General features: G+C 43.0%; 1 protein-coding gene across 2 annotated transcripts in view; it reads right to left on the reverse strand.

Annotated features, from left to right (window-relative positions):
* Positions 1-222: 222 nt before the first annotated feature.
* The window catches only part of ETV4 (ETS variant transcription factor 4), a 69,797-nt gene continuing 53,026 nt past the window's right edge, over positions 223-16,993 (reverse strand). For both annotated transcript variants that reach the window (XM_063960106.1, XM_063960107.1), the window contains exons 9-13: positions 13,948-14,004; positions 13,676-13,744; positions 13,014-13,186; positions 2,027-2,128; positions 223-958 (exon numbers count right to left, since the gene is read on the reverse strand). In XM_063960106.1, the coding sequence (XP_063816176.1) occupies positions 737-958; positions 2,027-2,128; positions 13,014-13,186; positions 13,676-13,744; positions 13,948-14,004 (623 nt within the window). In that variant the 3' untranslated portion in view covers positions 223-736. The remainder of the gene's footprint in view (positions 959-2,026; positions 2,129-13,013; positions 13,187-13,675; positions 13,745-13,947; positions 14,005-16,993) is intronic.

Consider the following 16,993-nt stretch of genomic DNA (forward strand, 5'->3'; position numbering starts at 1 on the left):
GAAGAATAATGCGCTTTTTAACTTCAGTACTGGCTTGATGTTTTTTTTAACTAAAAAGAATGAAAAAGTATCTTCTAGAAAAAAATATTAGCCAATAAAACAGCTTGATATAGCAACTACTTCTGAAACTTTCCCAATATTTGCTCATAGACCAAAATATTAAGAGCTGGGACATGTAGACAGTCACGTGAAAGACCATACAAAATAGAAAATCAGCCAAGATTCCTTCAAACTGTTTTAATTTCAAAAAGGCAGAAAACATTAGCATTGGTAGATTCCAATATTATTGCACTGGTTTGATGCCAACTTAGTTGAAATCCACTCAACAAAATCCTTTCCTACAAAATAAATGCCGCCGAAAAGGTCTCTTTAAAAAAATAAAAAATAAAAGTCTGAAGGAAAGGATTGTGTCTTCAACGCTTGATGCTGGAGGACATGCATTTCCTGAAATAATCAACCATTCGTAAGCTTAGCTGTATTAAGAGAAATCTAAAATCTGGTGCTCAAATACACCACAGCCAAGGAGTGTATCTGGAAAAGGCCATGTTACAAACGCCCAAATATAACCTGGGTTTCAAAAACTAACAGTGGTCGTCTTCAGCTCCTACCTGCTAAAGTCCATGTTATTTAAACACCAGGTTCTTGCAATAAAAACGCGAACAAAAAAGCATCTACATTCATATGATGATTGCTAACAAAATGTACCCATATATACAAGATTACATGGCAGCCATTTCTAGTAACTGTAGCCGCCTTTATAGTTTTGGGAAGGGACAGTTCCCACGTCCTGAAGGTACACGCCCCCTTCATCCAGGTGTGACAAAGGGACAGTGTCTTCTTCGCTGATCTGTCGGTCAAACTCAGATTTTAAGGCAGGACGTTGATTGTCAGGAAATGCCAGAGAAAAGAGAGCTTCGGGTTCACAAACAAACTTGTAGACATAGCGTTCGCCAGCCACCTGGAGGAAATTAGCATATTTATTAAAGTTAGACAATAAAGAGATAAATATATAAAAATAACACAAATTAAACCCAAAAATTATGCTGTGATTACTGCACAGTAAAATATTACTAGTATGCTAAAAAGAGCCATGTCACAGACAGAAAATTGTCAGAGCTAGCTAGTACAGTTTCATCATCGATATTAGGTGTCACAGAGTTCTATGACTATAGACGGGATGCATCAAAGGTTAAAATGCAGACAAACCTCTGAAAATGCCATTTCCGGTCGTCTGGTCGCATTTCTCATATGCACCAAGCTCCGGAATGCAGAGCTTGGACCTGGTATGCAAGCAAGCCATTTGCAGATAGTGTTGCCTAATAGATGAATATGGGCTGCTTTTCACAATGTGCACTGAGAGGGATCCAATCGAATCCCCCCCCAGTGTCCTCTTGTGTTGCAAAAGACAGCTCTTTTCGGGAGAGCAGTCTTGATAAGAGTTGTCATTTGCATTTTTTTTTTTACAATTTGTATTGACATAGACAAACAAGAAGAATATACTTATAATATATTATTTGTATTTTTCATATAGTTTATACAGTCAAAACTCTGGTTTAAACATTAGTGTGACAAGAAATACTCACCCCACCCCACGCCACTGATATATATAAAACTTGGTGGTCTTTTAAAATTCTCTGTCACAGTACTATATTCAGTAGATGAAAATGTTAAATATTAGGGCCAGTTGCAAAATGTGCCCTGCGCTCATTGCAGTACATCACACAGACCACACACTAAAAAGAGTAGAGATGTGCAAAATGTTCAAAGCTTTATGTATAATAATATTTATGTTTCTCAAATAAAATTTGGCCTTAAATGTTCTCGCACCTACCCAAGTCATATCAGAATGAAAGGACTGTCATCCCAGATCTATTCATTCCACAAATTTCTAATCTAGAACTACAGTGCAGAATGCAAACCATGGAACACTGTAGCCACAGTGGAACTGAAAGACTTTACACCTCTGTGAAACAGTCTGTTCCACCACAAATCTAAGGCAAAGTCAATGGCAGTTGAAATAACTTACTTTTTGCATGATTCCTTTCTCATAGTAATAGCGTAGAGACCGGCTGAGCTTGTCATAGTTCATGGCTGGCCGGTTTTTCTGCATGCCCCAGAGTCTGGCAACCTGCAAAAATAAGTCCCAAATGTCAAAAAAGACTAATAGGTTAAAAGAAACATGAAAATCAAGGAAAAGAGTTAAACTTCACAAAACCTTTTTCCTTCACGACCATACATGTAAAGGTCTAATATGCCTATTGGCAATAAATACACTTAACCCTTGCTGATACTGCGTAGGCTCACAAAAGCCATGACTACAGATAAGGAAAGAAATACAGGAATATAAACAGAACTGAACAGGTAAATATATACAGAATAAACAGCATTATAGGAGATTTATCAAAGCATGGAGAGAGATAAAGTATCAACCAATCAGCTCCTGTCTGTCATTTTTCAAACACAGCATGTAAAGTGACAAGAGCTGATTGGTTGGTACTTAATCCATGCCTCCTAACTGCTCTGCATTCAGCGAGTCAATCTTGTTTTTGGACTGCCCCACCTGCGGGGTGCAATGTTCTGCAGTGGCATAGCAGAGCAGTATGCAAGTAGCGGGTAAACAGATGCCTCTAACTATACACAGTGTAGGGGGAGCCTGGGGGCTACCCAGCATCTCAGAGAGTGCTGGGCACGCCCCCATAGTGACAGGAATGGGGGTGTAGTGAAGCTCAGCCCCCTTTCCCCTAGGTTCTACCCACTGACCACCAATGTTGTTAGGCATGCTTTATCGCTATCCAATCATTGATAAATCTCCCCGTGTGAGAAAAGCATATGATGAAAGAAAAATTGCAACTCTTACCACGTGCAGAGTCTGTTAATCAGTAATTAGGCATTAAAAGATCCCTGAATCTAGTGCTGTGCTTATAACCTATGGGCCACAACCCTATAAGTAGGACTAGATGCTGTTTATGATGGTGCATTATATAGTCCTCTCTGTCAAAACTCTTTTGAACTACCTGCTAATATATCAATTACTGCATAAAATATGTTGTTCATTTACCAATATTTTAAGGTCAACTAACTTGTACTTTCTGCTTCTTAACTTGTGACAACATTCAGAGAGTTGTAAGAAATAAAGGAGCTCATAAAGAACATTCAAAAGGGCAATGTTTCCCAAAGTAACATTATTATTAGGCCATTGTGACCAGTGTAATGAGAGACATTCTGACTGGCTGCTATAGATTATAACAACTACTTGGAATATTTTCAGAGATGCTAAATTGGCCATGTAATCTGAATTTGAAGCCCAATTTACAACTGTTCTATATTAAAAATATGAATGGATAGTGATGGGGATATTTCAGAAAAAAACCAAAACCCTTTGCTGTGTGTTTAATAAGAAATGTGAACTTCCAGGAATTACTTAAAGGCAGGGATGGGGAACCTTCGGCCCTCCAGCTGTTGTTGAACTACACATACCAGCATGCCTTGCTACAGTTTTGCTATTTGGCCATGCTAAAACGGTTGCAAGGCATGCTGGGATGTGTAGTTCAACAACAGCTGGAGGGCCGAAGGTTCCCCATCCCTGCTTAAAGGGAACAATACCCTTAGATGACATATACAGGTTGAGTATCCCATATCCAAATATTCCGAAATACGGAATTTTTTGAGTGAGATAGTGAAACCTTTGTTTTCTGATGGCTCAATGTACACAAACTTTGTTTAACCACTTAACTGGCATGGTCAGATTTCATGAAACTGTGCCGTCCCTCCCTGTCCCCTCGTTTTTGACGAGGAGATCCGTTCTGCAGATGTGCATAATATAATGTTTAAATATTTTAAAAAATACTTTTTCAACTTGATTAAATAAAATAAATAAAAAAAAACAATGTTTTAACTTTTAACGCTTTTGAAGGGAAAAATCGTCAGTTAAGGGTAATACACAAAGTTATCAAAATATTGTATTAAATGACCTTCAGGCTGTGTGTATAAGGTGTACAGGTTGAGTATCCCTTATCCAAAAAGCTTGGGACCAGAGGTATTTTGGATATCGGATTTTTCCGTATTTTGGAATAATTGCATACCATAATGAGATATCATGGTGATGGGACCTAAATCTAAGCATAGAAAGCATTTATGTTACATATACACCTTATACACACAGCCTGGAGGTAATTTTAGCCAATATTTTTTATAACTTTTTGCATTTAACAAAGTGTGTATACATTCACACAATTCATTTATGTTTCATATACACCTTATACACACAGCCTGAAGGTCATTTAATACAATATGTATAATAACTTTGTATATTAAACAAAGTTTATGTACATTGAGCCATCAAAAAACAAAGGTTTCACTATCTCACTTTCACTCAAAAAAGTCCGTATTTCGGAATATTACGTATTTCGGAATATTTGGATATGGGATACTCAACCTGTATATGAAACATAAATGAATTGTGTGAATGTACACACACTTTATTTAATGCACAAAGTTTTTAAAAATATTGGCTAAAATTACCTACAGGCTGTGTGTATAAGGTGTATATGTAACATAAATGCATTCTGTGCTTAGACATAGGTCCCATTGCCATGATATCTCATTATGATATGCAATTATTCCAAAATATGGAAAAATCCCATATCCAAAATACCTCTGGTCCCAAGCATTTTGGATAAGGGATACTCAACCTGTACCAGAAACATAGCACATGGAAATGTGGTGGTATTAACAGTAAAATCCACAAAGCTAAGCCAATTGTTCCACCCTCAAGTTTTTAAAATGCAGCATCACAAAAGCAAAAAAGAACAAGCACTATGCTTATTTAAGTCGGCTCCAGGAAGACTGATCAGACTCCAAGACTAATTCCAAGCTGTAATTTATAGTTATTAAACAGACTTTAAAATGTGCATCTTGAGGTCATAAAATGACTTGCTAGTTTATGATCAGTGTTCTCCCTATGTTACATACAGATTAAGTGGCTGTGTGTGTGCTAGAAAAGAGCAGCCTGAGGCACCGTTCTACATTTACACCAAAGTCTGCATGGCATTTTATAATTATGTGTCTCATTTATACATTACAGTTAAATTATTTTTCTGAATATAATTTAAAAGAGCAAGTTTTCATATGCATAGAAATAATGTTGATATTACTGCAGATTATGAAAACCAATATGAAACAGACATCTTTCTCACCAGATGATTGAGGGATGAACCAATAACTAGTGAAATAAATGAACACTTTGGGCTTTATTTTATGAATAGTTACCAGCCCATCAAAATGACAGAACAACATAGCGGTAAATGTCAGCGCCGGCAGCTATTCACAGCCGAATAGAACAACACTTAATTTGCTCCGTCGGGCGCCATCTATTGTTCACCGTCATGCAAAACACCTGAATTCCCCCCAGAGAGGTGAGGAGCAGCGTTAACCTATTATTATCTAGGATTTTTTGCAGTATAAACTGCATTACCTCACTTTCTGTGTCGCAGAATCTCTCTGCAATACTGAAAGTTTTACTACTTCAATTTATCAACATAAAGTCCGGAACCACAATCTCTTGGTTAAGATGAAAAGATGATACCAACTTAGGTAGATAGCCAGGGCAAGTTCGAAGAACTGTCCAGTCACGGTGAAAAATCAGAAAGGGTGGACGACAGGGCAAGGCGCCTAAGTCCGACACCCTCCTAGCAGAGGCAATAGCCAGTAAAAACACGACCTTAAGTGTAAGACATTTAAGATCCACAGACTCAAGAGGTTCAAATGGGGACTCTTGTAGGGCATTTAAGACAACAGACAAATCCCATGGGGCCACAGGAGGGACATAGGGACGTTGAATTCGTAAAACGCCCTGAGTGAAAGTATGAACGTCAGGAATAGATGTAATTTTTCTCTGAAACCACACCAACAAGGCAGATATATGAACCTTGAGGGAGGCCAGACGAAGGCCTAAATCTAGGCCTTGTTGCAGAAAAAAGCTAAAAGCATAGAAGTACTGAATGAATAGGCATCATAATTCCTAGCAGCACACCATGTGAAGTAAGAGTTTCAGACCCTGTTATAAATCCGTGCAGAAGCCGGTTTGTGGGCCTTCAACATAATTTGAATAACCGCCTTGGAGAATCCCTTGGCACTCAGGAGTGAAGCTTCAAGAGCCACACAGTCAAAGCCAGTCTGGCCAGGTCCGGATAGACACAAGGGCCCTGAACGAGGAGGTCTTGGCATTGAGGAAGTAGAAGAGGACGCTCTATTGATAGACCCTGCAGTTCTGAGAACCAATGCCGTCTGGGCCATGCTGAAGCGACTAGTCGTAGTATTCCTCTTTCTTGCTTGAACTTCCATAGAACCCTGGACAGGAGTGACACTGGAGGGAACACGTAGGGCAGCCGAAAGTTCCAAGGAATTGCCAGTGCGTCTACGATCGCTGCTTGAGGATCCCTTGTCCTTGATCCGAAGACCAGAACCTTTTGATTGTGTCGAGACGCCATCGGATCTACATCTGGTAGGCCCCACTTGCCCACTAGGAGCTGAAAGACTTCCAGATGAAGACTCTACTCTCCGGCGTGAAAGTCCTGACGACTAAGGAAATCCGCTTCCCAGTTGAGGACTCCAGGGATGAATATTGCTGATATTGCTGGCAGATGGCGTTCCACCCAACGTAGGATTTTTGAAACGTCCAGCAGTGCCATGCGGCTTCGAGTGCCGCCTTGATGATTTATGTATGCCACTGTGGTGGTGTTGTCTGATTGTACTTGAACAGGCCTGTTCTGTACTAGAGGCAGGGCCAGTGTCAATGCATTGAACACTGCCCACAATTCTAGAATGTTTATCAGGAGGAGAGATTCCTCCCTGGTCCACCAACCCTGGAGAGAGTGTTGCTCCAACACCGCGCCCCAACCCCGCAGACTGGCATCCGTTGTAAGAAGGACCCAGTTGGAGATCCAGAAGGGATGGCCCCTGCTCAACCGTTGGTCCTGTAGCCACCAGCTCAGTGACAGACGAACCTCCGGAGTCAAGGAGATCATTTGAGACCTGATCTGATGAGGCAGGCCATTCCACTTGGAAAGGATTAACCTCTGCAGAGGGCAAGAGTGAAATTGAGAGTATTCTACCATGTCGAAAGCAGACACCATGAAGCCTAGTACTTGCATCGCCGAGTGTATCGACACCCTTGGGCGAGAGAGGAAATATCTGATCCTGTCCTGAAGTTTCAGGATTTGCTCTGGAGACAGAAACAATCGTTGGGTGTGTGTGTCCAGTAGTGCCCCATGCTTCGAGCAGGGACCAGGAGGACTTTTTCCAGTTGATGAGCCACCCGTGGGCTAGTAGGAATTGGACTGTCAGTTCCAGATGACTGAGGAGAGAACCTCTTGGGAGTTCGCCAGCATCAGCAAGTCATCCAGTCACGGCAGGATCCTGATTCCCTGACAATGGAGAGGAGCCGTTATCACGGCCATTACTTTGGAGAAAATCCGGGGGGCCGTGGTCAATCCAAATGGCAGGGCCTGGAATTGATAATGTAGGCTGCCAATAGCAAACCGCAGATACTGCTGATATGACTTGGCAATAGGAACATGCAGGTAAGCATCCTGTATGTCCAGGGATACCATATAGTCTCCGGGTTCCATGGCCAGTACAATAGAGCGCAGAGTTTCCATACAGAATTTGGACACTCTCACAAATTTGTTCAATGATTTGAGGTCAAGTATAGGAGGACCCATTTGGCTTCAGAACTAGAAACAGGGTCGAATAGTATCTCCTGCCTCTCTGAGACAGAGGTACCGGCACTACCACTCCCGTATCCAGGAGGGATTGTACAACCAAGTGTAGTGCTTGCACTTTTAACGGATCCGCAGGGATAACCATTGTGCAAAACTGGCAAGGGGGAAGTCTCTTGCAAGAGATTGCGTACCCATGAGAGACAACTTTCTGCACCCAGGCGTCCAAAGTGGTCTGTAACCAGGCCTAGGCGAACTGCAGAAGTCAGCCTCGCACCCTGGGGTCCCCCAGGGGAAGGCCCGACCCGTCATGCAGCAGGCTTGTCTTGTTTGGATGCAGACTGACGGGCGGCCCAGGATTGTTTAGATTTAGACTTAATGGTTTTGGAAGCACGAGCCTGTCGCTGATACGCTTGACCCTTTGCCTTCCCTGGAGGTCAAAAGGAATGAAAGGTGGTACTCTTAGCCTTCGGAGCAGAACGATTAGTATTTGGGAGACACACAGCCTTGGCAGTAGCCAAGTCAGTTACAATCTTGTTCAGATCCTCCCCAAATAGGATGTCTCCTTTAAAAGGAAGCACCTCCAAGGTCTTTTTGGAGTCCAAGTCCACCTTCCAGGACCTCAATCACATAATTCGACAAGCCAGTATAGACGTAGTAGTTGCCTTGGCCGCCATTACTCCTGCATCAGAGGCTGCCTCCTGAATATAGTGGGAGGCTGTGGTAATATAAGACAAATATTGTCTGGCAGTGTCAAAAAAATCCTGAGGCAGCTCATTCTCAATTGCCTGAACCCATGCTTCAATTCCTTTCGCAGCCCAAGAGGCTGCCATAGTGGGTCCATGTACAGCACCTGTAAGTGAGTAAATAGACTTCAGGCAACCCTCCACACGCTTATCCATCGGTTCCTTCAGGGAGGTGACGGTGGTGACAGACAGAGTAGATGAAACCACAAGACTGGCGACATGAGAGTCCACCGGTGGTGGAGTTTCCTACTTGTTAATCAACTCCGCAGGGATAGGATAATGAGCTAGTATCTTTTTAGACAGGGGAAATTTATTTCCTGTAGACGACCAGGACTCCTGACGTAGGTCAATTAAATTATCAGAATGTGGCAAGACTACTTTAGCAACTTTCTGACGTTTGAATTTATAAGGAAAAAAGGAGCGACTGGGCACTGGTATATAATAAGTTGTAACTAATAGTAGAAGACCAAAGGTGGACAGTTACAATGTGGGAAAGGAATATACGACCTTTCAATTGTGGTCCCTGTTGGTGGTGCGCCCAGAGCTAGAAAGTACAAGTACTAACAAGGGGAGAGAGAGAAAGCTCTTGTGTGGGCGCACTCTTGGAAAGGAAGAGAAATTCTTCAATTGAAAAAAGGATTTAGTTAAAACATATATTTATTGATCCAAATTAAAACAATTACCCATCTACGATCCAAAATTATGAGAAAATATTAGGAATGTTCTGGTCTATTAATCATGAGAGAAAAATAAGAAAGGCTGCAGACACTGAATAGTCTGACACAATATATGTTTTAACTAAATCCTTTTTTCAATTGAAGAATTTCTCTTCCTTTCCAAGAGTGCGCCCACACAAGAGCTTTCTCTCTCTCCCCTTGTTAGTGCCGTTTGAATTTATCAGGTTTCTTAGATGAAGAATTAGCCTAATGGGCTCCACTAGGTCAGGAAAATCAACCTGGGTTGTTGATTCCTCATCAGAAGCAACTGCATCAGTGTCTGACGGTCAGTATATTCCCCATCCTCATTGGAAGAATCATCTGAAATATTAGTGGATTGTGAGAAAGAAATGGCCAGTTTAGATGACCCCTTGTCCCCAGAGGGGCGTGGGGTAGACTTTTGTCCAACCAAAGATTGATTTAATTGTTCTAATTGGGTAGACAGAGTATCCGCCCACGGCAGATTAACTACAGGGACAATATGTGGCTGCAATGGCACAGGAGGTCCTACAGGGGGCGTAAGATGTGTCACAAGTGTAGTTATCATACTTGAGAACGCTGCCCAAGGTGTGTCCTGATCGGCCACAGGTGCTGCAGGTTGACTGGGTGTATGGCACTCAGCAACTGAACCAGCAGCTAAAACTTCTCCCTCAGGTAAATCCATGGCGCCAGTACTGCAGGATGCAGAAGCATCCGCGGATTTTCCGCACTGTGTGGCAGACATTATAAGGAATGTAGCCCTAGGGCGCAACAGTACAATATAGCCAGACAAGCAAAATACCTGCAAATAACCCCCCTATGTAATGTGACAGTAAATACAGGACACAGAACAGATGATTTAAGCGGTATGAGGTGACTGAAAAACACAGGAAAAATACCAAATCGTATATTCTGTGTGACACTAACTATATATATATATATATATATATATTATATATATATATATATATATATATATATATATATATATATATATATATGTATATATATATATGGGACCCTGACGCACCTAGCTCCTCAGGGTACAGAATATAGTAATGGCAATATGTGAAACTGGAGAATGGAATCCCACGCAACAGCTACAGGCACACAATGCAGAAGTTATTACATGTAAACAATAAAACTGCACTGGACTAGTAATTTACATATTACTATGTATGAGTATAGATACAGGTTGAGTATCCCACATCCAAATATTCCGAAATACGGAATATTCCGAAATACGGACTTTTTTGAGTGAGATAGTGAAACCTTTGTTTTTTGATGGCTCAATGTACACAAACTTTGTTTAACACACAAAGTTATTAAAAATATTGTATTAAATGACCTTTAGGCTGGGTGTATAAGGTGTATATGAAACATAAATGAATTGTGTGAATGTAGACACACTTTGTTTAATTCAGTTATTAAAAATATTGTCTAAAATGACTTTCAGGCTGTGTGTGTATAAGGTGTATATGTAACATATATGTATTCTGTGCTTAGATTTAGGTCCCATCACCATGATTTCTCATTATGGAATGCAGTTATTCTAAAATACGGAAAAATCCGATATCCAAAATACCTCTGGTCCCAAGCATTTTGGATAAGGGATACTCACTCAGCCTGTAAAACAATGCACAGTAGATACTGGATGTATAATCACTTGTACCAAATATTCAGATAGCTGTACACTTGTTCTTAACTAGCACTGTCTAAAATGATATGTAGAATACTTAAGTGTCTGTAAAAGCACAGCGCTGATGAGACAGGCGGCTTTACAGAGGAGACAGAGCCCTGCAGTCCCGGAGCCCAGCTAGTAGTGAAGATGGCGCCAAAATCTCAGTGAGGGAGAGTGAAATGCAGCTCCAGGGCAGGAACATCAGCAATAGATGGCGCCCGGAGCTGGGGGAGGCGCTACAGGTCAGCACCTTATCCCCTATGCTGGTCCTCACCACCGGGTACTGTGGAGCCTATAACAAACGGATTTTAGTAAATCCGACCTGTGCTCCCTTGCCCTGGTGGATATAGTGGGGTCCCTGTGCAGTACAGTGTCCACGGCAGCGGCGCGGTCCGTCTCCTGGGACCGCGACCGGATCACGATTTACCGGCGGGTCTCACCTGCGGGACCCTCTTACCTCCTCCCTGATGTGCAGCCACGCGATCCAGGAGAGCATCAGCGGTGTGTGCCTGAAGTTCCGTGCGTCTCAGCCGCAAGTACCCGGGAACCGAGCCGCGGGAGTATGCAGCGCTGCTGGGGAGGTGATGGAGCCGCAGCACAGAATGTCAGACTGACATAAAAATGCTGCGGCCCTTGAAGTCTTAAAAAAAAAAGCTCTTTTCAGTGCTGCCTAGCACATCCCCACCTGTTAGCTGCCTGCACTGCAGGCACCAACTTACAAACTGAGCTCCATTGCCTGGAGGCGGGGTTATAGAGGAGGCGGTGCAATGCTTCCTGGGAACAGTCAAAGCTTTAGCCTGTTGGTGCCTCGGATCAAGATCCAACTCTACACCCCAATGTTATTCCTTGTGGAATACCAGTGTACCCCGCTGCAGAAAATGAGGGTTCTAGAATGGCCATAAAAATCTCTGCTGGTTATGCAGAGCTCCAGCAAGGATAATTGCATCTATGCCTGCACTACACGTCCATCCAGAAAGCCTGTGCATGCCCAGTGATCAGTAACTTCTTACATTGGAAAGGCATATGTCTGAGCTGATAAGGTCACGTATGGCCAGTAATCATTTTATTCTGATTCAGTACTGCGCATGTGCAAGAGGTCTTGGGAGGATCGCAGATAGTGGTGGGACTAGTAAGTATACATTATGTCACCCTGAAATGGCATTATCTTTTATCTCTAGTTGTGAAAAGATTTACTTTTGCAGTTTGTTAAATTGCTTACACACCGCAGACCCCATAACAGGGTATGGGACATGGTCAGCAGAGAAAAAAAAGGGACCAATGAGAAATCAACACTTTCTCTGCAGTAAGGCTGGGGCCACACATAGCGGCCAAGCTTGTCCGGATGGAGTCTGCACATGGGCTCCTATGCAGCTGACCACACACATGCGGTAGTGCTATAGCCACCGGATCCAACCGCAGCATGCTGCAGTTGAGCCGGATGACAGGACGATGGGATTTTAAGTTGAACACATACATTTGAATGTATATGTTCACACAGTGCGGCTGTGATCCCGTTGTAGCACTGGCTGGATCCTGTTCTGCGGCATCCAGCAGAACAGGATCAGTGTGAACACAAAACCCTCTCTCTGGCCAAGCAGGTCCCACTGAACGGGACCCGCTTGGCCACTATGTGTGGCCCCAGCCTAACCCTTTTGATAAAGCAGAAAACTATTTATAACAGTTAGAAGCCTAAATGGGTTACAACAATTCTGCATGCTCTGCAGCTGCCATGTCCCAGTGCGATGGTTTACACAAAAACATGGCATGTCTTCACAGGACGCCCAAAACTTTATATTTAAATATTTTTTTTAACTATATTTTTAAAAAAATAAAAAAATGGAAGAATCTACTTCCATTTTTCATTTAACATGAACGGAGGTCCCACTAGCTATTTCAAGTTCCCAATATTCAAACACATCATGGCGGTCACACTATTTTCAAAAAGCTGCCGAAATTCAACAAGGCCTCTTCTGTGCTCAAAACTACATCATGAATTAGCAGCATAAATGCCACATCATTCATTGAGGAACACAATGTACCATTCACATGACCATTTGAATTTTCAAAACAGTGCAGGTAAGGTAAGTATAAACAAACTACGCATCTTCTACACAACTGCAGAAAGTACCCAACACCATTAAGTGAACACAGCTCAGTGAACCACCAGTCTCACCTCTTCTGGTTCTATCAACTTGAATTCCATGCCCCTGCCGGTCCAGGCAATGAAGTTGGAATTTGAGGGATCATCCAGCAAAGCCACAAGAAACTGCCATAGCTGTAAAGATCCTCGTCTTTGGTAAGGAGGGCCATCTCTGTAGGTTCCAACTTCTTGTTTAATATCTCCTGCTGAAATCCCAACAAAGACAAAGGTCAAAACATAAAATGTCCACATTGTATACCCTTTCAAAGTACCATCATTTTGGAATGATTGCAAGTGGAACATAAAACGTCATACTGCCAACTGCACTTGCAGCCAGCTATATAAGATTTATTTTCTTCTCATAATAAGGTAAGAGGGTTGGGTATGGCTTACCGGTGGCTGGGATCCTGGCGGTCAGCATCCCGGCTGCAGAACGCTGGTGGGAGGGGAGATGAGCGCAACGAAGCCCCTTGCGGGCTTGGTGGTGAGTTACCACTCAATGGGTGTTGTGGACACCCACGAGTGGGAATAGACCCTGCTAGTCGGCATGCCGACTGTCGGGATTCGGAGCATGCGGGATGTGGGAGGTCGGTATTCTGACCACCGGTGACATAACTACATCCCAAGCAAGAGAACCATATGAAAACTACATGTCTAACCAATGTATTTACAGACTAATACAAGTAAATACTAACCTTCAAACTTTTCTGGCACAACACAGGCATCATCGGTGAAGGTTCTCATGGGTTTCTCATAGCTGTAACCTGCATGGGAAGAGAAGACGGTTTTCAGCTGTTCCTATAAAGTTATCACTATAATTACCCAACTTCTGCTAACCTGGCACAATAGCAGAAAGGCAACTTTAATACCAAACTTTAGCTAATGATCTGAACAATAATACGGAAAAACAACTAATTTTGCAAACAGATGCTTTTAACAAATATGCACTGAAAATAATAATGATTACCATCCATGTTTGGGTAGCTGTCCACATTCCGATACATTGACTGACACCCAGGAACATCTGCAGAAAGCAAAGATTTTTTATTTTTTTTTAAACCGCACATATTCAATAAGAGAGTCTAATACATTTATTACATTTATAAATGTAAAAAAACCCCACAAAGTTTCTTACACTAAAACAGAATATGAAAAAAAACCCAGTAGGGTACAGCTGAACTTCTTAAAACGATACATGGTTAATAAGTTAATTAACCAGATGTCCTGCAGGTTTATATTAGACCAAGTAAATTTAGGAATATATTGTAAACACATCTGAAAAACCTAGTACTTGCTTCCGTTTCTGCTACCTTCCGAGTTTATGCTATTTGAGGTCCCAGCTGTTTAGACATTTTAAATGCAAGTAATACATTAAATAAATAAGTCAGCGGTTAGGGACATAAGCCTGAAAAAGATTAAATAAAGTTAGGTTAATGTACAAGTGCTGTGTGCTAGACCACTACAGTTTATCTTAAAATGGGGTTGTGTAATGAAAGCAAATTATAGTTCACACCCCCACAAAAATAAATTGGTGCTTGACTTGCCTATGATCAGGCAGTGGCCCTCATTCCGAGTTGATCGCTAGCAGCCGTTGTTCGCTGCGTAGCGATCATTTAAAAAAAAAATCAAAACTGCGCATGCGTAATTTGCGTATGCACTGTAATGTACGGGTACGCGGCGTACGGGTACAAAGAGCATCCTGTTTTGCACAGGTTCTAGCGACGCTTTCAGCCGCACGGGCGAATGCAAGGAGATTGACAAGAAGTGGGAGTTTCTGGGTGGCAACTGACCGTTTTCTGGGAGTGTTTGGAAAAACGCAGGCGTGGCCGGGCGTTTGCTGGGCGGGTATCTGACGTCAATACCGGGTCCTTCGTCACAGCAATCATCGCACAGAATAAGTAACTACAGGGCTGGTCTTGTTTTGCACAAAATGTGTTTGCAGCCGCAGTGCTGCACAGGCGTTCCCACTCCTGCAAAGCGAAAATACACTCCCCTGTGGGCGGCGACTATGTGTTTGTATGGCTGCTAAAAGTAGCTAGCGAGCGATCAACTCAGAATGAGGGCCAGTGTGCACACATACTCCGCACACATCGCCATACTCCCAACACGCATGGGAATAATCTGATGGTCTGCAGGCTGAGTTTCAATGCAGTTTTTATGCCTTCCTTATATACTGTTTTGTGCATTATAGTGCAAGGTTTCGCGAACACCACATTACCATATATTAGAGTGGCAATTGAGCTACACAGAAATACATGTTGGCAGGCTACCCACAGGGAGCCCTCATACCAGCAGCAGGGAGGTGAGGGGATTGCAAACCAGCAGCAGCGAAGTGGATGGCGCCTCCACCAGTCTAACTCTCCTTCACTAGTAACGCTTTCCTGAGGAAAGAGGACAGATCAGATCCAAAATACGTTGGTTGTGAAAGAGAGGGAGTCTGCTATTATTTCAGAAATGTGACACATTTACATTTCCCTTCATGTTCAAACATATGCCTTCTTAACCATTTGCCTGGCACTACCGTATGTGATGCAACTGCAGCCAAGAGTGCGTTACCTGGCCGGGTCGTATCACATACGTCCGGTAAGCCAGGTTGTGTCCCCTCCTGTTATGGAGGCAATCCTTTCTGGAAAAGTGCAAAATGGACTTCCTCCTGCTGCTGACATTACTTTCTGAAATCACGCCCCAGAATGTCTTGCGAGCGGCATTCTGGAGTGCATGCGCCGGAACTGAATGTGCAAGGTGAGGAATATAGTTCCCCAAATGGTCAGTCCTCACTTCTCCGATGCACTATCTACTAGGGGATGGGCTATACCAGTGGTGGTGAAGGCTGTAAATGGGGAAGTGTGGGGTGTCATGTGGGTTACACTTTCCTATAAAAAAAGATTTTTGGGGAGGGGGCATATGTTATTATTAATAATAATAATAATAATAATAATAGAAAGAAACCTATAGTAACACATGGGGAGGGAGGTACATAACTGGGCCTACTCACTGGGGGTGAGGGTGGGGGCTCTGTTACCACCAGAGGGGTTGGGGTTGACAATTCAGGGGGGTATCCAACTAGGGGCAATATTTCTGATGGGGAGTGGGAAGCAGGGCCGGACTGCCCATCTGGCACTTCTGGTAAATGCCAGAAGGGCTGATGGGCCGATCTAGTCACATAGAGAGACGGGAAGGCCACGTACAGCGCAGCTCCCAGCTCTCTGTTTGTCCCCCCCACCGGCCAAAGTGTCTGTTTGTTAGAAATATGGGAGCATGCCGCAAGTCCACGTACACTGACTTGCTGCACGCCCCCGTTCGTCGTGCCCCACCTCTGCCGTGCACATGTGTATTCATGGATGCCAGGGCCGATTTGTGGCCCCAGTCCGTCCCTGGTGGGAAGTAAAATTACAATAGGGGCCTATGGACACGGGCTTGGGGGGTGGATTGCAAAACATCCCCCTAGGTATATATATTTTTTAAATGAAATGTTTAAAAATACCTTTAAAAATACTTGATTACTTTTTTTTTTTTAAAAAGACAATTTCTGCGTGTTTGGGGAATGTTTCAGTTATGTGGTTAATGGCTACATGTGGTAGGAGGATATATGTGTTTTACGGATTATCAATAAATTGTGATATGAACACTCTACGGAGCCATTTTATAATCTTTTGGAGGTCACTACTATGCATTTTCAATACTTACATTATGTAAGCAGAGAGCTGAACATAGAAAGACCCCTATTGCATATGAAGTTACATATTCCCCAAGAGGGTACTCCAGAGGTGGAGAAGACTAAAGATACCTTTCAAAGGGCCTAGATCAGACTGGATCGCTGCAGCGATCACAGAAACCCTTTGGAGTGTGCGCACGCGCACACCGGGAGGCCTGCGAGATGCTAAAAGCATCTAAGGGCTGCAATTGCCTCTGCCTGATTGACAGGCAGAGGCGGTCGCGGGGCGTGCCAACGGCGTTAGAACACCGTTAGTGGGGTGTGGTCCGGTCAATGCAGGCATGTCATAACTGTTGCG

Source organism: Pseudophryne corroboree, chromosome 3 (genome assembly GCF_028390025.1).
Source record: "Pseudophryne corroboree isolate aPseCor3 chromosome 3, aPseCor3.hap2, whole genome shotgun sequence".
Taxonomy (NCBI): Eukaryota; Metazoa; Chordata; class Amphibia; order Anura; family Myobatrachidae; genus Pseudophryne; species Pseudophryne corroboree.